At 37.6% G+C, this 22,985-nt stretch overlaps 1 protein-coding gene across 5 annotated transcripts in view; it reads right to left on the reverse strand.

Moving 5' to 3' along the window:
- Positions 1 to 22,985, reverse strand: part of SRPK1 (SRSF protein kinase 1) — a 91,985-nt gene that overhangs the window by 10,546 nt on the left and 58,454 nt on the right. For 4 of the 5 annotated variants that reach the window (XM_082346680.1, XM_082346681.1, XM_082346679.1 and 1 more), the window contains exons 7-13: positions 14,865 to 14,971; positions 13,716 to 13,881; positions 12,342 to 12,367; positions 11,701 to 11,914; positions 10,911 to 11,330; positions 10,082 to 10,182; positions 2,618 to 2,725 (exon numbers count right to left, since the gene is read on the reverse strand). In XM_082346680.1, coding sequence (XP_082202806.1) covers positions 2,618 to 2,725; positions 10,082 to 10,182; positions 10,911 to 11,330; positions 11,701 to 11,914; positions 12,342 to 12,367; positions 13,716 to 13,881; positions 14,865 to 14,971 — 1,142 coding nt within the window. Of the gene's footprint in view, positions 1 to 2,617; positions 2,726 to 2,746; positions 4,741 to 10,081; positions 10,183 to 10,910; positions 11,331 to 11,700; positions 11,915 to 12,341; positions 12,368 to 13,715; positions 13,882 to 14,864; positions 14,972 to 22,985 lie in introns of those variants that run through there. The other variant, XM_082346683.1, reaches the window with a different exon arrangement.

Here is a 22,985-nt window from a genome sequence, read left to right on the forward strand (position 1 = left end):
AGAGATAATAAAAACATCAGTGGTGGCCAGGGGTTGGCAGGGGGTGCAGATGGATGAAGAGGCAGAGCACAGAGGATTCTTAGGGCAGTGAAACTATGCTGTATGATACTATAATAGTAGATACATGTCATTACAAATTTGTCAAAGTCCATAGAACGTTTGGAGAATTTTAAAACATCTATTCTTTATTAATTCTTAATGTTCTTCACAGAGCATTCCCTTCTTATAACTGTCCTTCTAACTTTGTAGTCTCAATCACTGAAGTGGTAGGCAATCTCATAACTTGCCTTTTTACCTCAGAAAGGGTCCCAATCTTTCCATCAATTAATTGTACTAGATGAAGGATGATCCATCTCTCCAGGCACTTCTGATATTTCAAGATTTATTTTTATTCTCTGAGTATGGTGAAATTTAAAGCACTTTTTCTACGTCTATTAGCAAAACGAGAGAAATTTGGGGGAACAAATGGGCCTCAAGTTTTCATGATATTGTCTCAAGTCAGGTAAGTGCTTTCCCTCCTTTGGTTAAGAAAATTCCTGCACATGAGCTGGTACAAAGAGGGGCCAAGGTTAATCCACCCCCCTTTCATCTTTTTTGCCTTTTTGCCTTCTTAAGCCTGACACTGTACATACTATGTTACATAGCAAGCAGGACCTACTGCCCTCAATTAACCCACTACTAAGAACCACATCATAATAAATCAGATGCCACCTACAAACTAGCTGTATTTTGTATGGCGGCATCTCTATCAATTATTTCCTCTACCAACTCAATCCAAATCAAATTCCTCAACACAAAGCTTTAAAGTATGGCAAGAAAGAAGATTTTCTTCCAATGTTCTTTCATCTTGTGCAACAATACCAAATCATCTTCAATTTAGACAGCCCTCCCCCTTAAAAGACCTGTGACAGACATGCCATAACAAAATAATTTAAAAGGTCATGCCATATTAACAACATGGTTTTAACTTTATTATCTTTGGAAGACAAAGGTTTTCAGGAATGTGAGCGTCAAAGAAATCTATGACCCAAAACAGGTTGGGGCTTCCTGTCTGTCCTTTCTCTTTTAAGTTTTCCCCAAAGTTGACTGTAAATACTAAATGTTACTTGAAATGACAGTTTAATATGTTTCTGATTTAGTTCACTCATTTGATGGTCCACAAATATTTATTAAATACTATTGTATACTGAAGAATTTGTTTGATCTTGTTCTGTTCCCGGGAGGAAGCCTCTCAACTCTTGGGCTTTCCAAGTGATAAATGTGCCTTTTGTTATTCATGGTGGGCCCCTTCGGACCACACTTAAGTTTATACTGATGAGGTGACTCACAGTGGACCCCTAGACACAGTTTCAAGAGGGGGGCTGGATATGCCACCAAGTTGGACAAGACCAACTGTACAATTAGAGGGTTGAGGCTTTGGGCTGAGTGTTGTCAAAACTGACCCCCCAACCTCTCGGGAAGGGAAGGGGGCTGGAGACTGAGTTCAACCACATGACCAATGATTCAATAAATCATGCCCAAGTAACGAAATCTCAGTAAAAACTTTGGGCATCTAAAGCTTGGGTGAACTTCCCTGGTTGGTGATACACACTGACGTGCCAGGAAACTGATGTGTCCTAAGGACACAGAAGCTTCACCTTTGGTACCCTCTCAGACCTCACTGTATGCATGTCTTCATTTGGCTGGTCCTGATTTGTAACCTTTATATCAAAACTGTAATATTTTAGCACTTCCCTTAGTTCTGTGAGTCATTCTAGCAAACTACTGAATCTGAAAGGACAATGGAAACTCCCAATTTGTAGCCAGATGGTCAGGAGGTGAAGGTGGCCTGTGGACCCCAGAGCTTGCAGCTGGTGTCTGAAGTGAGGGTAGTCTCGTGGAAAACTATGCCTTTAATCTGTGAAGTCTGTGATAACTCTGGGAAGTTGGCATTAGCAGTGCATTGCACCCACTCAAAATGTCCCAGGCCCTGCACCAGACACTTAGCTATACATTATAGACATGGTTCCTGCCAGTACTTATAATAAGTGGAAGAGAAAAAAGTAAATCCACAATTACAAATTGAAGAGTACACTCCACTTCAGGAAACAATATGTTCCAACATGAGGCTATCTGTGGGAAGTCATTTAATATCAACTAAGTCTGACTACTTGAGTAGTTGCCTGACAAGGACAAAGCAGCAACTTATGAATCCATGGATGACTGAGCTTCATATCCTGTGAGGTGCAAAGATGGTGAGTGACTGCTAAACTGTACAGAATGAAGCAGTTTCCAGGGTTTTCCCTAATCTGAAAATAGATCAGAGCTGAGAGGGCAAGGGTAAGGGTAACCTCTCATCATCAAAAGCAACACCCTGTCTGAGCAGTTGTTTTTAGCCACCCCGCAACCCCAATCTGTAGTAGGAAACATTTGGTTCCTTCACCTAACAGGAATTTGGCAGGAAATGAACGGAATGTCAGATGTTTGTAACTAAGCTTTTAAATTCAGACCTCTCCAGACACGGGATTCAGAGTGCCAGTGATGAGTCAGAAAAAAAATCCTTTTCTGTTAATCAGCTGGTCTACTGAAATTAGCAAATTACCACATAATAAGTTTAAGTCAATGGGAAAAACATTACCATGCAGGCTGTGCTCCAAATGTCAGCAGGGGTATTATAGCCAGATCCTATCAGAACTTCCAAGGAGCGATACTGCCTTGTTTGAATATCTTCTGTGAAATGTTTGTGCTGAGTAAATGAAGAAAGAAACAGTATTTAAAAATTCCTTTATTCTAAAAAGTAACAAGTCATGATTGCTTAATAATGGAGATTAAAATAAGTTCAGGGAGCTGTCCCCAAACCAAAGTTCCCATGTGGCTAATTTCTTAAGTATCATTTAGATGTTATTAGCTCCAAACAGCACTTTTCTTTATATGCTGTCTACTCCAAATTATTTCTCTAAACATGAGTCTGAACTTAATATAGATACACAGGTTAGGAAATAACAATCACTTTTTAAGAAATGGAAAACTATTACTCCAAACAAAAATTAAGTTGTTCATTTGTCTAAAATTAATAACTTGCATTTCAACAAATAAATGATACCAATTTAGGTTCAGTTCAAACTCTTCTTGCTGTGTGCTCATTATAGGAAAATAAAAGATGTAAGTTTCAAGTTTTAAGAACCTTATAAACACCACCTATAAAGACTTCTTGCCCTCATTCTCTTTTGCCTCCCTCACTCCTCCAAAAATATCAAACACGAATCTTGGGCAAACAGAGACCATGTTAAGCATCAAGGGGATGCAATCAGCAAAACGTTTCTTTAACACATGTATGGGAAAGAAAGGGAAAACCTCTATATAAAAGCAACTTAAGAGACACAGCACCCAGTCTGGCATTCATGGATTTTATTTGGATCTTGTTCTAAACAAACAAAATTAGAAGAATGTTTATGAGATAACTGGCAAAACTGACTGAATATTTGATATTAGTGAACTGTCAACCTTTTTAGGTGTAACAATGGTGTCATGGTTACCTTAAAAGAATCATTTTTTAATGGTACAGATGAACCGGGCTGCAGGGCAGAAGTTGAGACACAGACGTAGAGAACGAACATACGGACACCAAGGGGGGAAAACTGCGGTGGGGTGGGGATGGTGGTGTGTTGAATTGGGCGATTGGGATTGACATGTATAAAGTGATGTGTATAAAACTGATGACTGATTAAAAAAAAAAAAAAAAAAAGAATTCGCCTGCCAATGCAGGGGACACGGGTTCAAGCCCTGGTCCCGGAAGATCCCACATGCTGCGGATCAACTAAGCCCGTGTGCCACAAGTACTGAGCCTGCGCTCTACAGCCCGCAAGCCACAACTACTGAGCCCGCATGCCACAACTACTGAAGCCCGTGCGCCTAGAGCCCGTGCCCCACAACAAGAGAAGCCACCGCAGTGAGAAGCCCGCACACTGCTGCGAAGAGTAGCCCCCACTTGCCACAACTAGAGGAAGCCCACGCGCAGCAACGAAGACCCAACGCAGCCAAAAATAAATAAATACATTTATTAAAAAAAAAAAAGAATCATTTTTTAGAAAGCCATATTTACAAATGAAAATAAGATGCCTGGGATATACTTCAAAATGACCTGGAGTGGGTGGCAGGGTGGGGATATAGGTGAAAAACAGCCAATGAGTTGATAACTGCTGGGTGACACTAGTATAACGGCAGGGGAGTTCATTCTACTCTCTACTTTTGTATAGGTTTGAAATTTTCCATAATAAAAAATAATACAGAAAAAAGAAGCTTCAAATGAGTCATACACAGGAAACAAAATTCAGATAATACTACAACATGTAGTGTGAAAGATGATTTTCTAATCCTATTAAAATTAAAAAGAAAAAAAAAACAAGGAACAGCATTTGTGAACAGGAGAAATTAGGCAGAGAAAGCTTCAGGTAGAAAAACCAGCATTGACCAGAGCTCCACAGGGTAGTACTGGACTAAATGTGCAAAAGAGCAAAAAGTACTTCAGGTGGAGGGAACATCATAAATAAAGGCACAGAAAGACATTTGCTAAAGCCAAACATAGCTGACTGCTAGGTTGAAGAGTTTCGATTTCATCTGGCAGACAAGAGAACACCACTGCACGTTAGTCAACAGGACAGTGTCCTGTAAGAAGACTGATAGGACCTCTGAGAACACCATTCCAGTAATCCTCTGGTTTGTGGCCAGATTTAGGCTTAGTAATGAACATCTGAACAATGGCTGTGGAAATAGGAGAAGGAAGAGTTAAAACCAAGGACATTCACAGAAAGAATGAGCACAATTTAAAAATTCAATTCAAGTGGGAGACAGGAGGAAGAGTCAAAAAGAACTTTGTGGTAGAGGCTGTCGACAAAAACACGGATGGAGAGACTTAGAGAGGGAAGTGGTTTTACAGGAAAACAATGGGTTCAGATACTGAGTTTGAAATGGAAATGTACTACAGGTGATACAGTTAGAAAAATGAACATGCTGTTCAAGGGAGTTGTCTTTACTCATCGTGCCTCACTACTGCTTTACAAATACACTGTAAATGATAAATGAGGTCAAGAATCAGCAAAAGTAAAGAAGGTGGATTGGAAACATACACATCCACTCACTCCTGAAACTCCACTTTTGTAGCGAATCCAATGTTAATTTTTAAAGCATAAACTGACAAAGACAGAGAAGGCAAAGAAGTCAGAGCAATACTATTTAGAAGCTGGAAAGCAGAGAGATCACTGGCAAGTGTCTTAATGGATCCAAGAAAGCTGAATAAGCCACTGGTGAAAGCGGAGAAGCAGTGTGAGGCATTCCACAGGAGTCCTCCCAAGGCTCAGGATTCGGTGGTATCAGGTATCTCTGGAAGTAGCAGGGAGGGTGGGATTCAACAAAGGAATACTGCTTTAGAGTATCTTTTAAAGAAACAGCTCCAGAACACAGGGCATGATGCAGTATAACAGCCTTCCCCTGGCCTGACAGACACTTAGAGGTTTCCTCTGGAGTGGGTAAAACAGTTTCTGGAGGGTGCTCGGCATGGTTGAGGGGAGAGTACTATTCTGAAAACAGGGAAATTAAGTGACTATATGTAACTGCATATTGAACCCCAGTTTTCCTGCTTAACTCAGTTTCCAAAACACTAGCAGCCAGGCATTCACTCCCCGGGTAAGAGATCTGAGGAAGACTGTAAGTTTTCTGTGGGAAGTATGACCAATCCAAGACCCTGACATCTGAGGATGAAATGAAATAGCTCAGACACATCATTTTATAGTGAATGACAGTCAACAAGACCCACGCAGGCACAAAGCTTCCAAACGGCTTTCTGGCACTCCATTCATATGGTCAGTTTTTTGTTTAATGATCCTGAACAAAGAAGGCAAGAGACACTATGTAAAGAAGAAGAGGACTTCCCTGGTGGCACAGTGGTTAAGAATCCACTTGCCAATGCAGGCGACATGGGTTCGATCCCTGGTCCAGGAAGATCCCACATGCCGTGGAGCAACTAAGCCTGTGCGCCACAACTACTGAGCCTGTGCTCTAGAGCCCATGAGCCACAACTACTGAGCCCACGTGCCGCAACTACTGAAGCCCACGTGCCTAGAGCCTGTGCTCTGCAACAAGAGAAGCCACCACACCGCAACAAAGAGCAGACCCTGCTCACCGCAACTAGAGAAAGCCCGCATGCAGCAACGAAGACCCAAAGCAGACAAAAAAAAAAAATCAGACGCCTGTGAATTACAGGTTGATAAAATGAATATTTAAAAAAAAAAAGAAGAAAATGTCAAAAATGAAAAAATAATCAATATCCTCTCAGAGATAATCAGGGAACCAAAGAACTCTTGGAAAGTAAGGATATAATAGGAGAAATAAGAAAAAATAAGGCTTAAAAGAACAAGCTGAGAAACCTCCCAGAAAATAAGCAAAAAGAAAAATACTAGAAAATAGGAGAGAAAGGTAAGAAAATGAGAGAACCTGCATAAATCTAACATTTGAATAATGAGATTTCAGAGCTAGAGAATTAAAAAAAAAGAAAAAAAATCAAGAAAGAATCAAAAACAAAGAACCAGAGTTTCAATACTGAAAGTGCACACTGGGTCCCTTAGCTAATGGATCAAAACAGACCTCATGAGGCACATCGCTGTGAAATGATCCTGCAGACTTTCACAGGGGAAAAGGCTTCATACAAAGGTCCAAGAATCAGAATGACTTTGGTCTTTTAGCAGCAATAAGACGGGAAACTAGAAAACAATGGAGCAATGACAAACATTCTGAGGGAAAACGATTTTCAACCTAGAATTTTACATGCAGCCAACTGAGTGTAAAACCAGAATAAAGACATTATTAGACATACAAGGATGCCCACTCCCTCAATCACACACACCCTTTCTGAGGAAGCTACTAAAAGTTGTATATACTTCAAACAAACAAACAAAATAGGGAGGGTGGGAGGGAGATGCAAAAGGAAGGAGATGTGGGGATATATGTATAGGTATAGCTGATTCACTTTGATATAAAGCAGAAACTAATACACCATTGTAAAGCAATTATACTCCAATAAAGATGTTAAAACAAACAAACAAAACCAAACAAAAACTGTGATGGAGTAAACCAAGAAAGAAGATCAGAGAGACAGGAAACAGGATATAAAAATCATCTCCAGGACGATTATGAAAGGAAATCCCAAATGGCAGTGATGCAGCAAGCCTACAGGGCAACCCAAGAGATGAACACAGATTAGCAGAGCACAGGTTCCAGGATAGAGCTCTTTAGGAAGTAAAAGTTGAAACAATACCCAAGGTATCCATGTGTATTAAAGTGTAATCATAGCACTGGATCAAAGTGTGGGGTGGAATTAAGTGATAAGTAATACAAAGACAACTAAGCAAATGAAACACAGTGTTAGGCAGAAAAGGAAAAGGAATCATACCATAATATATGCTTAGTTCAGCTGAAGACAGCATTAGAGTCCTAATAATGTAAACATGGAATCATTTAGCCAAAAGTCATATTAAACTGACAAGATAGGGGATGGGTGTAGTGGTAGATAAGTCCTACTTTCCAGGAGGCAGAAATACCTAAAACTGAAAAAAAGAATTGGAAGCAATATACCCAAGTTATTTATTAGCAATGCGAAGGTAAATACCCTCACGTGGAGAGTGACAAATTGGCAAAGGGAGGGGGGACAGATTTTTGAATCAAAATCTATTTAAGTGTCCCTAAACTATATATGCATGTGCACAACTGATGAGCAAAAGTATAATATTTTTAAAAATCAAGCTCTTTGAAAATCATGTAAAATTCCATTACCAAATAGCACACGCTGCTGTGCTTGAGACCAACAAGATGTGAGATTAGACCAGGATCCAGCAGGACAAGGCACCCATGTCCAGTTCACCACTGTCTTAGTGCTCAGATCAGAATATGTGCCCATATATTTGCTGAATGAATAAATGGATGAGAAGAATGTAAAGTCATTTTAGCATAGAGACACATTAAAAAATGTATATAATAGTTGTAGAGAGAGAGATTGATTCTGTTGTAGTAAAAATGACAGGAAAGACTGCACGCAAATAAAGCAGAGTATGCCAAATGCATAACGCAGGCATGAAGCAAGGTGTTCCAAACACAAAGGCAAAGGAGCTTGAAACATGATGTGAGCAGAAAACTGACAAACATTTGAAGTTTATACCATGTGATATTTGTTACAGAGTCAATATTTTCCTCTATAATTGTTTTACTTAAATATTTAATGAGTACCTCCTACGTATCAGGCACTGTTCTAAGTCCCATAGATACAGCAGTGAATGAAAAAAATCTCTGCTGTGATGGGACATACATTATAGCGAGAGGGATATTAAACAAACAAATATCTAGTATCAGATTGGGTTAAGTGCTGTGGAGAAAAAAAAATTGAGGGAGGAGAGGAAGAAAAAGAAAATGGGTGTAAAGAGTGGTGGTTTGCTAATTACTGTATGTTAGGTGTTCAGCGGAAGATCTCCCTGGTTAAGATGACATCTCAATAGGAACTTGAAGAAAATGAAGGAGTGAATTATACATATTATCTTGGGAAGAGAATTCCAGGCAGAAGAAATAATAAGTGTTTTTTGCTTGGTGGTGTGTGGGCCATGGTAGGGACTCTGGCACTCATTCTGAAGGAAGCCACCACAAGGTTTTAAGAATATCTGACGTGACTTGCATTTAAAAGGATCACTCTGATAGCTATGTTGAGAACAGTCAGTAAGAGGGAAGGACAAGAGAAGAGAGAAGTGAGGAGGCTAATGTAGTCATCCAGGTGAAAATATATGGTGGCCTGGACTGTCTGGTGGCATGGTGAAATAATTCTAATTCCTTGAAAAGCTTTTCTACATTTCTATCAGTCAGTGCTAAGCGCTGACTTCATTTTTTCCACAAAGTTATCACAATATTCTAGAATCGATATTGAAAGTGAGATCCTTCTAGGTTATGAACCACTAGATATAGGATGTCATGTGGAATAGGGAATTTGAAGTATAAAAGTAAACCTAAGACCTATTAAAGTGGATTTTGCCTCAATAGTCTCCAACATCCCTGTTTACAAAGCATATAGCTCTTTGAATAGTATCATTTATGTGCAAATCATTCTATTGTAGATTTTTAAAAGATATTCATTAAAAATAACACAAAAAGCATTCTTAATACTGGTAAACAACAGTATTAATATGACATTATACGTCAAAAACCTCCTTTAAAAAAAGTACCCAGGGCTTCCCTGGTGGCGCAGTGGTTGAGAATCTGCCTGCCAATGCAGGGAACACGGGTTCGAGCCCTGGTCTGGGAAGATCCCACGTGCCGCGGAGCGACTAGGCCCGTGAGCCACAATTGCTGAGCCTGCGCGTCTGGAGCCTGTGCTCTGTAACAAGAGAGGCCGCGATAGTGAGAGGCCCACGCGCCGCGATGAAGAGTGGCCCCCACTTGCCACAACTAGAGAAAGCCCTCGCACAGAAATGAAGACCCAACACGGCCATAAATAAATAAAATAAAAATTAAAGAAAAAAAAAAAAGTACCCAACTTCTGACTTAGTAATTTCATGTCTAGGACATGTCCTCAGGTCAACTTCAAAAGACTCATGAGCAAAGATGTTCATCACAAAGAACTGTCAAGAGTATGTAAAGGTTATAGTATACTGGCAAATACCACATAACCAACTGAATTTGATGTAAATTTCTGGTTGACAAAAGTGTTCGAAATATATTAAATGAATTAAAAGGTTACAATTAAGAAGTCAGATGCTGATTTTAAAAATAGGGGGAAAGTATGAACGTGGGCATTGAGAGTATGAAAGTCAATGAGGATATAGATAAAACAAAACCGGCCAGGAGTTGACATTACTGAATCTGCGTGACAGGTACCTGGAATAGGGGCAGGATCATACCATTCTCTCTACTCGTGTAAATGGTTAAAAGAAAAAGTAAAAAAAAAGTTCACTAAAATGTTAACTGGCAATTTGGGTATAGAACTGCAGATGTTTTCTTCTTTTAGCACAACTAAGTCCAAGTTCTCATTTATCCCCAGTCACTTCAAAAGACTGAGACAAGTTTAACTTACCACCCAACAGGCATTTCCAAGATCAGCAATCTTCACTTGGAGCTTTTCTGCATTTTTTGGCTCAAGGGGATTAACAAGAAAATTTCCAGCAGTGGATTTTCCTATAGACAACAGGTATCATCAATCAGACTGTTCAATGAACACAGAAATATCCAAAGGTTAATAAAACTCTATGAAGTAATTCACCCAGGCCCCCAACTGGCAACCTACAATAAATTTTCTATAATAAACCAAGTAAAGCAACACCTTGACTTCCCAGAATTAAAACCTCTGCCTTCACAGCAACAAGTAAAATGCTGTATACTCACTGTTTAACCAATAAAAATCAAATTGAGCTACACATTTACACATTGAAGGTAACTTGGACACCTGCTGTAAAGCTATATTTATAACAACAATGGTACTTTTAGTTTAGAAATTCATGAAAAATTTTTTTCTATGTGGTGAATTTTTAAAAATTGTATAGCTGATTTACAACATACTAGTTTCAGGTATAAAACATAGCAACTCAGCATTTTTATAGATTATATTCCATTTAAAGTCACCACAAAGTAATACTATATTTCCCTGTGCTGTACAATATATCCCTGTAGCCTATCTATTTTATTATATATGGTAGCTTGTTCCTCTCAATCCCCTCCTCCCTCTCCACACTGGTAACCACCTATCGTTCTCTATACCTGTGAGTCTGTTTCTGTTTTGCTGAATTCATCTGTTTTATTTTTTAGGTTCCACAGATAAGTGATAACATACATTATTTGTCTTTGTCTGTCTGACTTATTAGAAATTCATGAGTATGTTATGCAGGGAAGGAGTACTGGGGAAGTACCTTTGTTGTCTAGTGGTCCATTATGTTCTTGCTCTTGCTCATCTTCACAGGGTATCTCTGCTCGAATGCTTTCTTGAAGTTGGCTAATGTCCTGTTCACTGAATGACCGGTCTACATTTGATGAAGACTGGCACATCATGGTATCTGACACCTCAGAGGTTACAGGTGTACAGGAGTCTGTTTCTTGAGATGTGCTGCTGTCTCCATTTTGGGAACTTAGAAAACTAGGTTCCTGCTTCAAATTTTGGACATCACAGTCATTAGCATTATGTAGATCCTCTTTAAGCCTCAATGTTTCTTTATTATTGTTCTCAGTATAATTAACGACTTCAATTACTCCATTGCAATTTATTTCTGCTGCACCACCCTCTACACCATGTTCTGTAAATGTTTGATCCTGGTGAATGGTACTTGACTCTTCTAAGGAACAAAGACAAAAAGGATGTACGTGTATGCATACGCATGAAAGAACAAAAAAAATCTCTCCACAAGATTAAAACGTTTTCTAGAACTTATACAGGGTGACATAAAAACATGACTGCACATCTAAAATCTATTTATGAAAGGACAAAGATCTTCTTATTCTTACCCAATAGCTAAATGAGGTCTACGTTGCATTTCCTGAGAAAAGTTAGAAATTACATTTGAATATTACCTAACATTTATGACAAATTCTGTATTCTTACTGTATAACGACACCCCCAGAGATGTTGTATATGCATGAAACCACTATATTATAAAACAATGATAAATTAATGTTAAAGTAATTTTTGTGATGCTCTATTTATACCAAGTTTTTCTTGGGTCATTTTATTAGGTGAGTTCTCTTTCAAGGGTCTTTCAACAGGACTCTCTGATTCTTCTTGCTTGTTTGGTCTTTTTTGCCCAGGGCCCGACTCTTTTTCCATTTCCTCAATTTCCTGCATTCGCTTCTCTAGTAATTCTGCCTGGCGCTTCTGCTTCTTCTTCAATTTCTTCTTCTTATTCTTTGACATTTTGTCAGCCTGGGCGGAGATTACAAACAGATAAAGCCTTCAGGTGGCTAATCCATTATCCCCAGTTGGAGATAACTGTTCATTTTAATTACTTCTTAATTAAATTCCACTCTTGTCCTAACATAGCACTTAAGCTTTTCATTAATTTAAAAAATGCAGATACTCTTAAGAAACCAAATTAAAACAAAATTAACAACAAATCTTGGTCCTCTGAACAGTCTGTGGGGCTGGTCCACTCTCATGCTCAAATTTATGGAAACGTCACCAGTACAAACTTGCTGAAGATGCACAGGAATTTATTGGAGAAAATTACAGAAGCGCAGGAATATTTTTTTTCTCTGGTTTCCAAACTATAAATAAACTGTGATCCATAACAGAAGAATCCCTGCCCATTGCCCATAGATCAGAATTAAATATAGAAACACCTTATACTTACTGGTTTAGGCTGGGGTGCAGTACTGACTGAAAAGAAAAGAAAACCAAGTAAGAATCCTGGCATTCAGCAGGAAATATAAACCAAGACACCCTACCAGAATGAAAAGTCTTTCTTGTACAGTTTATATTGTAGAGAGAACTACTGTTTTTAAGCAATTTTGGTAGAAGCAACATTATTTTTTTTAAAAGAACAAACAATGCATACAAAAGTCAACAAACTTAAAATAAATTTAAATAAATTCTTCGCCAGGTAGCATCAATATATGCAAAGAACCAAGTCTTCCTTTCTGATTTACATCATTCATGTTGCTAAAAACTCATTCCCATGTACTGCTTAAAACAGAAAAGGACAGGCAACAACCCTCTCATCCCCACCCAGGACTAATTCGTCCCTGTGACACTTGTCAGTTTTAAAAGGAGAGTGGCATCAAAAGCTACAGTAATTTATTACATAGCATGTTATGGATATTAGTTTAGCTTAGGTGGGAGGTAGGATCTTCAGTCTTCCTTAAAAAAAAAAAAAATTTTTTTTTAATTGTGGTAAGAAACTTGTAATATAAAATTTCCCTCTTAACCATCCTTAAGCATACAGTTCAGTAGTGTTAATTTCACATAGTTGTGTAACATTTCTAGAACTTTTTCACTGTGCAAAAATGAAATTCTATGCCCATTGAACAATTGCCCCTTGCTCCCTTTGTAGGTCTTCTTTTTCAAAGGAAGTCTCTGGATAATTGATATTTCAACCTGAGGATCAAGAGAGTTCCTCAAATATAATTAAACTACTAAAATTAAAATCTGTACCACAAATGGAAAAAAGTCATCATAATCATAGTAGCCACCATTTATTTAACGCATAGTACTGTGTGGCATACTACTAACTGCTTTAACATGAAATTTAATCCCAGTAACTCCTGCCTGAGAAAAAAGAAGTCAAGTCATGTGCCCAAGGTCATTCAATGAATGAACCAAGGATTCAAAATAGGTTATGTCCACTCCAGTGCTTAAACCCAAGCTCTTACTAGCAATGTTATCTTGCCCCTGCACAGGGATCACTGATTCACATAGGTGAGCATGTATGAACATCAAAAAAGACCATCAAATCACAAGAGAAAACATTTTAACAACAACGTGAATCAGCTTTTATAATACACAACATATCTGGACCTAAAAGGCACAGTCTTCTTCCCCTATGGGAATAATACTGAGTATAAAAAGTCTTTTGAAGGCTGGAACTATTTCTTATGTAAGTACTTATTATATCTTACTGTTAAATGAATTAGTGGTGCTTTACTTTTACTTAACTGTCAGGTAATGGAATAAAAACAAGAAGTTCTCTTAACTTCTAATGAAAGTGAAGTCCCCAAAGAAAATATACCTGCAGATCCAGAAGGTGGAGGAGCTCCAGATCGCTGCCATTCTGTTGCTTCTGCAGCCAGCTTCCGGATGTACTGTTCATTCACTGACAACAAGATGTTTTCTGGTTTAATGTCAGTGTGGATGATACGGCACTTGGTGTGTAAATAATCCAGACCCTGTAACACCTGAATGGGAATAGAGCAGTAGACTTGCAAACACAAAATACAAGTCTTTCTGGAGAGGGAAAAAATCACAATACAACATTTTGAAAAAATAAAAAATAAAAATATGGTAGTTTTCTACAGAAAAAGCATTTTTTTTAAAGCACAACAAACTTCCCCAGAAAGATTAACTGTAAACTATGAACAAAGGCAAGAGTTTATTTACAATAAAAAGTTCTTCCAAGTTTTACAAAGCTAATTCTATTTGGAGATATTTATTGATACATTATAGAGACGAAGAATAAACGGTTGACATTGTCCTTTAACTACTGAAATGTAGGTCATGAAAGAGATTTAGGTATCTTTAAATTCAAATATCCTTGTTGATGAAGAACTGAGGTCTCTTGCTTCCCAGTTTGGAGCTCTGTCCAACAAAACACATTATCTAAACAAACTGTTAGCCCTCTGAGGTATTACCACTTTCCTGGTGACAAACTTCTTCACTATATATTGAAAGCTGTTTAGAATATGAGAAAATGCTCATGAATAATGTTATATAAAGAGATGGTAAATTTGACAATTTTCTATTAATATATAATCAATTTTTGCAACCAGAACTTCTGGATAAGGGCTCCAAATTTCTAAAATCAGGCATTACACTCAGCTCCCCACCTAATAATTATTACAGACGATTAACCTGGGGGAAAATGGTTACACTAAAACATTTAAAAACAGAATAAACACAATAAACCCTAGGGGCTGAATAAATAATTTCAGCAATTAAAAAAACCTAGTTTTAAAAATAAAAATGCTATTGGAAATAGGAAACTCCTGACACTTTAAGAATCTAAAAAAATTACCACATACAAACTATTATGTATAAAATAAATAAGCTACAAGGATATACTGTACAACACAAGGAATATAGCCGATATTTTATAATAACTATAATGGAGTATAACCTTAAAAAAAAAACCCCACCACACAGAAAATATTAAGATACATACTTGTTGAATAATTTTTTTGACACACGGCAGAGGAAGCCCTTGATAATTGGACTTGATGATCCACTTGAGCAGATGATGCCCCAAAACTTCAAACACCATGCAGATATCTAGGAGTTTGTTAAGGAGGAAAAGGGAGACAGAAGAGAAGAAAGGGGGCAAGACAAGCTGTGTTCCACCTCAATGAAATTATTATTGTATTCTTTCAGTATAAAGAGTTATAGAGCTTGACTAAAAAAGAAAATCTAGCTGTCAATATTCTGAAATTCTAAAGGTTAATTAATGCTTTAGTCACAGAAAATACCCCAAATATGGAAAACTCTGGGGTGCTGGTTTATTAATAAAACTATGCACATTAAAACACTCAGTGATAAAAATAAAAGTGAAACATATACATAAAATTAGTAAAAGCACTATAGGCTTAAGGTGTTGATTAGTCTCTTCCCTGATGTCAAAACTAATGTCCAGGGTAACAACGCCTACTCTCATAGTATCAAAGCAAGGAAAAATAAATTTGGCTTTAGCGAAAGAAGACAATGTACCAAAACGAGCTAAAAAATGTAAATGTCAACATTTTAAAAAAATAGGAAACTGACTTGCTTTACGCTCTTTACTTTACAAAACTAATCTTGATTCTACTGCCACCATGTGTTCTCTTATGTATGAACACCCTAATCACGCCTCATAACAGGAATACTCTTTGGGCCTAGTAGTGCCAGGGCTAGGGCACTGCAGGGATTTTAGTCAGAAGATGTTGGTATTTTCGACCTCTAGAAGCTTCCACATAAATTGGAAAGTCAAGACATACATATGTAATAATGATCTAGCACTCAGACTTTTGTTTTAAATAAGATTCTCTGCTAAAGGAAAACCTGGACTCCTTAAAGAAATGGCCAATTCCAGGGAAAACCTGGAATACCTTGCTGTGCCAACAGTAAGGGAACACGTCAGGAGGAAACAGGAACCAGCTTGAAGAAGCCACTGGCTGGTTAAGAATCCGCCTGCCAATGCAGGGGACATGGGTTCGAGCCCTGGTCCGGGAAGATCCCACATGCCGCAAAGCAACTGGGCCCGTGCACCACAACTACTGAGCCTGTGCTCTAGAGCCCACAAGCCACAACTACGGAAGCCCACGTGACACAACTACTGAAGCCTGTGCGCCTAGAGCCCGTGCTCCACAACAAGAGAAGCCACCGCAATGAGGAGCCAGCGCACCTCAGCGAAGAGTAGCCCCTGCTCGCTGCAACTAGAGAAAGCCTGTGCACAGCAACGAAGACCCAACGCAACCAATAAATAAATAAATAAATAAATAAGTAAATAAAATAAATCTATTTAAAAAAAAAAAGAAGCCACTGGCCAAAGTTGAGAACATTTTAAAGAGTGAAGTTATGAATCAGCTTATAAATGAAAAACAGAATGAATCCAAACGGGATACTAAAATAAGTGTGTGTTCGGGGGAGGAAAATGTCTTCTTCAGAGAAAAAGTCAACTAATACATACATAAAGTATGACAGAAATAAAAACTTACCATTTTACCATCACTATAGTAATAACTGAACTGATTCAGATAAGAATCAATGAATACTAAAACTACTAAGTGAAGACTTCTAGGGGAAAAAGAATTCTCACAGTGTCACACTATCACCCCATAGGTTGCTTATTAATTACAAAAGGAAAAAGATACTTTTAAACAGGGAAATCGAGCAGACACTGCCTTAACCATGTAATCAAACATATCATCACCAATGATAAGCACAAATTCACATTATGTGCCCTCTGATATAATAATACACTGAGAAAAATAAAACATCATCCATGTAGCATACTTGACAAAAATGATTAATGAACTTAATCATGAGGAAATAATCAGACAAATCCAAATTAAGGAACAATACAACTGGCCTGGATTCTCTGGCCGGTGGGGCGGGGGGGTAGTGAATGCCATGAAAGGAACCGTTCTTAATTAAAGAAGATTTAAAAAGGCACATGACTACCTCAGAAAATACAAATCAAAATTACAGGATGATACTATTTCAAACTCAAAAGAATAACTAAAATAAAAAGACTAACATGACCAAATGTAGATGAGCATATGGAGCAATTAGAACTCCCATATTATGCTAACAGAAGTATAAAATGGTACAACCACTTTGGAAAACTGGTTGGTAATTTCTTAAGAGTTAAACATACATCTAGGAACTTCTGCTTCAGTCAAGATGGAGTAACAGGGACTGGCTTAACCCTCTTGCTTTAAGCGACAACAAAAAAATCAGACAAAATACATAAAACAACAGATTTAAAGACCCTGGACATCAGGCAAAGAAGGCAGTGATCCCTGAGAGATCACTGTCTTCTTACTGTCTTGAGACTCTCCAAGCAAACCCCTTGAGTTAAACAGACGGAGCTGAGAGTCCTGGGAGATCAAGGCAGCAGCTATGGTTCACAGAACAATCCTAGCGAGGAGAGAGCTGCAGAGAAAGAGAACCCTGGAGATGTGCAAAGGGATCCCCCTCAAGTATTCAGTAGAGTAGTAATCAGCATAGGTATATGAGGAAACTACTAGAGGGGAAAAAAATCATCTGAAAGGATTAGAGGGAATAGTGCCCAGCATTCTCACAGGGCTCCAACAGTATCTGGTCTCATGAAAAGGACTAGAAAAATTCAGTTATAGTCATAGGCCAGAAATAAATCCACACATATATGGTCAATTAATTTACAACAAAGTAGCCAAGAACTTACAATGGGGACAGTAATTTCAATAAATCATGGGGGGAAAACTGAACAGCTACATGCAAAAGAATGAAACTGGACCATTATCTTACACTAGACCCCAAAATCAACTCAAAATGGATTAACGACTTGAACATAAGACCTGACACCATAAAACTCCTAGAAGAAAACACAGGTGGTAAGCTCCTTGACATTGGTCTTGGCGATGGTATTTTGGATCTGACACCAAAAACAAAGTCAACAAAAGCAAAAATGAACAAGTGGACTACATCAAACTAAAAATCTTCTGCAGAGCAAAGGAAACAAAATGAAAATGAAAAGGCAACCTATGGAATGGGAAAAAATATTTGCAAATCAAAGATCTGATAAGGGGTTAATATCAAAAATATATAAAGAACTCATATAACTCAATAGGGGGGAAAAAAACCCAATCTGATTAAAAAATGAACAAAGAATCTGAACATGTATTTTTCCAGAGAAGACATACAGATGGCCAACAGGTACATGAAAAGGTGTTCAACATCACTAATCATCAGGGAAATGCAAATCAAAACCACAATGATATACCACCTCACAGCTGTTAGAATGGCTATTATAAAAAAGACAAGCGATAACAAGTGTTGGTGAGTATGTGGAGAAAAAGGAGCCCTTGTGCACTGTTGGTGGGAATGTAAACTGGTACAGCCACTACGGAAAACAGTACGGAGGTTCCTCAAAAAAACTAAAAAGAGAACTACCATACATTCCAGCAATTCCACTTTTGGGTATTTATCCGAAGAAAACAAAATCACTAACTTAAAAAGATGTGCACCCCCATGTTCACTGCAGCATTATTTACAATAACCAAGACATGGAAGCAACCCTAGTGTCCACTGATGGATGAATGGATAAAGAAAATATGGTCTACATACACAATGGAATATTATTTAGCCATAAGAAGAAGGAAATCTTGCCATTTGTGATAACATGGATGGACCTTGAGGGTGTTATGCTAAGTGAAATAAAATAGAGAAAGACAAATACCGTATGATCTTACTTATATGTGGAATCTAAAAACAAAACAAAACAACAAACTCATAGATACAGAAAACAGACTAGTGGTTGCCAAAGGTGGGGGGTGGGGGAAATGGGTGACGGTGGTCAGAAGGTGCAAACTTCCAGTTATAAGATGAGTAAGTCTGGGACTTCCCTGGGGGCACAGTGGTTAAGAACCCGCCTGCCAATGCAGGGGACACGGGTTCGAGGCCTGGTCCAGGAAGATCCCACATGCTGCGGAGCAACTAAGCCCGTGCACCACAACTACTGAGCCTGTGCTCTGGAGCCCGTGAGCCACAACTACTGAGCCCCAGGCGCCTAGAGCCCGTGCTCTCCAATAAGAGAAGCCACCGCAAGGAGAAGCCCGCGCACCACAACGAAGAGTAGCCCCACCTCGCCACAACTAGAGAAAACCCGCATGCAGCAACAAAGACCCAATGCAGCCAAAAATAAATAGATAAATGAATTTATTAAAAAAAAAAAAAAAGATGAGTAAGTCCTGGGTGTGTAATGTACAGCATGGTGACTATTGTTAATAATACTATATTGTGTATTTGAGAGTTGCTAAGACAGTAAATCTTAAAGTTCTCATCACAAGAAAAAAACTGTAAGTATGTGTGGTGATGGATGTTAACTAAACTTACTATGGTACTCATTTTGCAATGTATACATCTATCAAATCATTATGTTGTACACCCAAAACTAATACAATGTTATATGTCAATTATATCTCAATTAAGAAAAAAAACTAGAAAAATTCATAGTCATGGGGCATTGGATAGATTATTCAGAAGACCTTGCCTCAGTAGAAGGAATGATTAGCCCTAGACTGAACACTGCTCTGGAGCCATCTAACAAATCATAAAAGTAAAATCAGAAAAGGACCAAACTGCTTCCAAGTAACAACTGCATCCCAGAACAAAGCTCAAGATTTATAGCTATACAACATATCCAGCAGCCAACAAGGTAAAAATCACAGTGTCTCAATCAAAGACTACCAGGCAACAAAGGTGCAGGAAAATGTATCTGAAAATTAGATACAGTAATAAATCAACCATTTGAAATTGACCCAGAACTGACCCAGATGTTAGAATTAGCAGACAAGGAAATTAAACAGTTATAGTAGTATTCCATATGTTGAAAAGAGATACAGAAGATATATATAGAAAAAAAGAGAGACGCAAAGATGATGTGGTGTATATGTATTAATGGAATGTGACTCAGCCATAAAAAAGAATGAAACCTCGCCATTTGTGACATGGATAGGGAGATGAGTGAGACAGAGAAAGACAAACACTGTACGATTTCACTTAATAATGTGGAATATAAAAGACAAAACAAATGAACAAACATAACAGAAAGTTACAGATACAGAGAACAAACAGGTGGTTGCCAGAGGGGAGTAAGGTGGAAGGAGGAAAGAAAAGGTGAGAGAGATTAAGTAGTACAAACCTCCAGTTGCAAAATAAGTGAGTCATGGGTGTGAAATGTACAGTGTGGGGAATATAGTCAATAACTACATAATATCTTTGTATGGTAACATAAACTAAGTAGACTTATCACGGTGATCATTTTGAAATGTATAGAAATATCAAATCACCACATTGTGCACCAGAACTAACATAGTGTTATAGGTCAATTATACTTCAAAAATAAACAAACAAACTCAAAAGAAAAAGATCAAATCTGTGGTTACCAGAGGTGGTGGTTAGGGGAGGGGAAACTGGATGAAGGCAGTCAAAAGGTATAAATTTCCAGTTACAAGATAAGTACTAGGGATATAATGTACAATACAATAAATATAATTAACAATGCTATATGTTATATATGTAAGTTACTGGGAGTAAAGTCTAAAAGTTCTCACCACAAAGAAAAATATATTTTTTTCTATTTAATTTTGTTATTTTACGAGATGAATTACTGTGTGATAATCATTTAATGATGTATGTAAGTCAAATCATTATGCTGTAGTCCTTATACTTATACACTGCTGTATGTCAATTATACTTCAATAAGACTGGAAGAAAAAAAAAAAGAGACCCAAATTGAACTTCTGAGATGAAAAGCAGAAAAAGACCCTGGATGGGATAAATGGCAGATTAAGCACTGCAGAATGAGATTAGTGAACTCGAAGGTATAGCAATAGAAAGTATCCAAAATGAACTACACAAAGAAAAAATAATACAAACCAACAAATAAACCCACCCACCCACAAAAGTAAGCTGCACCGGCAACTTCAAGTGACCCAAAAAAAGGAAGGGGGGGAAGGGAAGGAAGGTATTTGCTCTTTGCAATGGATCAAGAAATCATAAAAGTGATGGCAATAATCAACCCAGTAGCAAAGTGTATACCTAGCGCTTAGATTCTGTTCTCATTTCCCAACTCATAGGAATTAGGGCTTTTTAAAGAAATGGCTGACCCCAGGTTTGGGACAAGAAATGCACAAAATGAGCCTGGAACATTTTGATGTGCCAAATCATAAAGGAACTGTCAAAAACCTTGTGGCTCCTGACTGAAATTAAGAATTAAAAAACTAAAAGAAAAAAAAAGTATGAGACATTTGGAGAGACTGAAACACTGACTAGAAAAAAGGACTTAAGAAACTGGTCCCCAATGTTTTAGGAATAATAACTGTGTTGGGGTTATATTTTAAGTCTTTGTCTTTTGGAGAGACATGCTAAAATAATTACAGATGAAAACATATCTTTAAGATTGGTCACAAAATTATCAGGAGATACAGACAAAACAAGATTGTGAGTTGATAACTTCTGAAATGGGTAATGGATCTATGAGGATTCATCAAACTATTCTACTTCTGTATATATGAAATATATCAAAATAAGGTATTTTAGAATGCAGACTGATTAAACAAACCAGAAAACAGAATTTTTAAGTTATTTTCATGTTCCTAGCTTCAATATTAACTTTCATTTGTTGAGAGATTACAATTTGACAACAATGTTATTTTAATTTGTAAGCAGTGATATAAAAATGACCAAACATTCAGTAGCTTAAAAAACAAGAATTGGGTAAAATATCAAAAGAATATGTGAAAAAAAATTTTGTGGGAGATGTTGTAAAGGAAAAAAAAAAAAAAGGCTGAAAACTAATTAAGAGCCACATTTAGAGTGCCTTATAAGAAAAGCTAGCAAAAGAGGTAAAACACATACTAAAAAAAAAAGGTTTCCTAAAACATAGTAGGTCACATAGGTGGCCAAAAATGACACTTACTAATGTCAATATTATATAAAATCAGCTGTCCCTTCTTAATCACTCTTCTCCCCTCACCACTCATGGAAGTAGAATGAACCCATTTATACTGAAGTCTATATTAACTTTCTAGTTCAGAGTCCTGTGATACTTCAATATGAGAAAGGACAGTGCTCCAGAGAAAAGGCAGTATGCCCAGATACAATGAAAAATACAGATATATAGCTCCATGCAGGTGTACCTGTGTTGTGAAAAGAGATGAGGGGCAGGAGAATGACATAATCCATTAAACCTTAACTCAGTACTCTGCGTTTTATCCTTTCTAATCTCTAGAAGCAGCAAATAATGCAGTAGCCAAGATAGCTGGGAGACAAGTAAGAGGAAGGGCAAAGAGAAATGGCTATGGATAAAGACAGAAATGAATAAAAAAGGAACTCAGTGGATAGAAACTACAGAGAAACCATCTGGTAGTGTCTGGAAAATATCTTAGAACTTGAAATTCAAATCTAATAAGATATTTCAATAGTTAAAAACAAAGCCTTCTTGCTTAGGGTCAAATAAAGGTACTCAGCATTACTGAGGAGACTATTTAGAATATTTCTACAGTTTTACTACAATATTCCCAAATTAATAGGAAAATGTGGCACAGTGAGAAACAGTACAAGATGAAGAAATAGGGAAACATAACCTAATGGCAATCATGACATCCTGTATGGTTTTATTTCATGGTTAGCCTTCCTCTTAATTCTCTGAAAACATGCATACCACACACACACACAGAGTAAGCCATCTATGAAATGACCACAACAGACGTAAAATGATGATTCATATGGAATGCTTCTTGTACCAGTTTCCTTAGCGATTTGGGGAAGGGGGGGATTTGATTTATATTTCTCCAAGGAAGTAACTGAAAACTAACTTCAGAATGATAGATAAAATCTTTATGTTATCACCTGTTCTCTCTCCTTTCTCATCCTCTCTCCTTGCTTCTCTGTTCAAATCTCTAACCATAGTCCACATGATTAGAGATGGGCCCTATGTAGCCCATCTCCTTAAAAAAAGATCATCACTGGCAATTAAAAATGTGTGCTAAGAGAAGCTAAACATGCAGGGAAAGTAGAATGATATATGCAATGTCTTTCCTTATAC

This window comes from Balaenoptera borealis (genome assembly GCF_965194805.1).
Source record: "Balaenoptera borealis genome assembly, chromosome: 12".
Taxonomy (NCBI): Eukaryota; Metazoa; Chordata; class Mammalia; order Artiodactyla; family Balaenopteridae; genus Balaenoptera; species Balaenoptera borealis.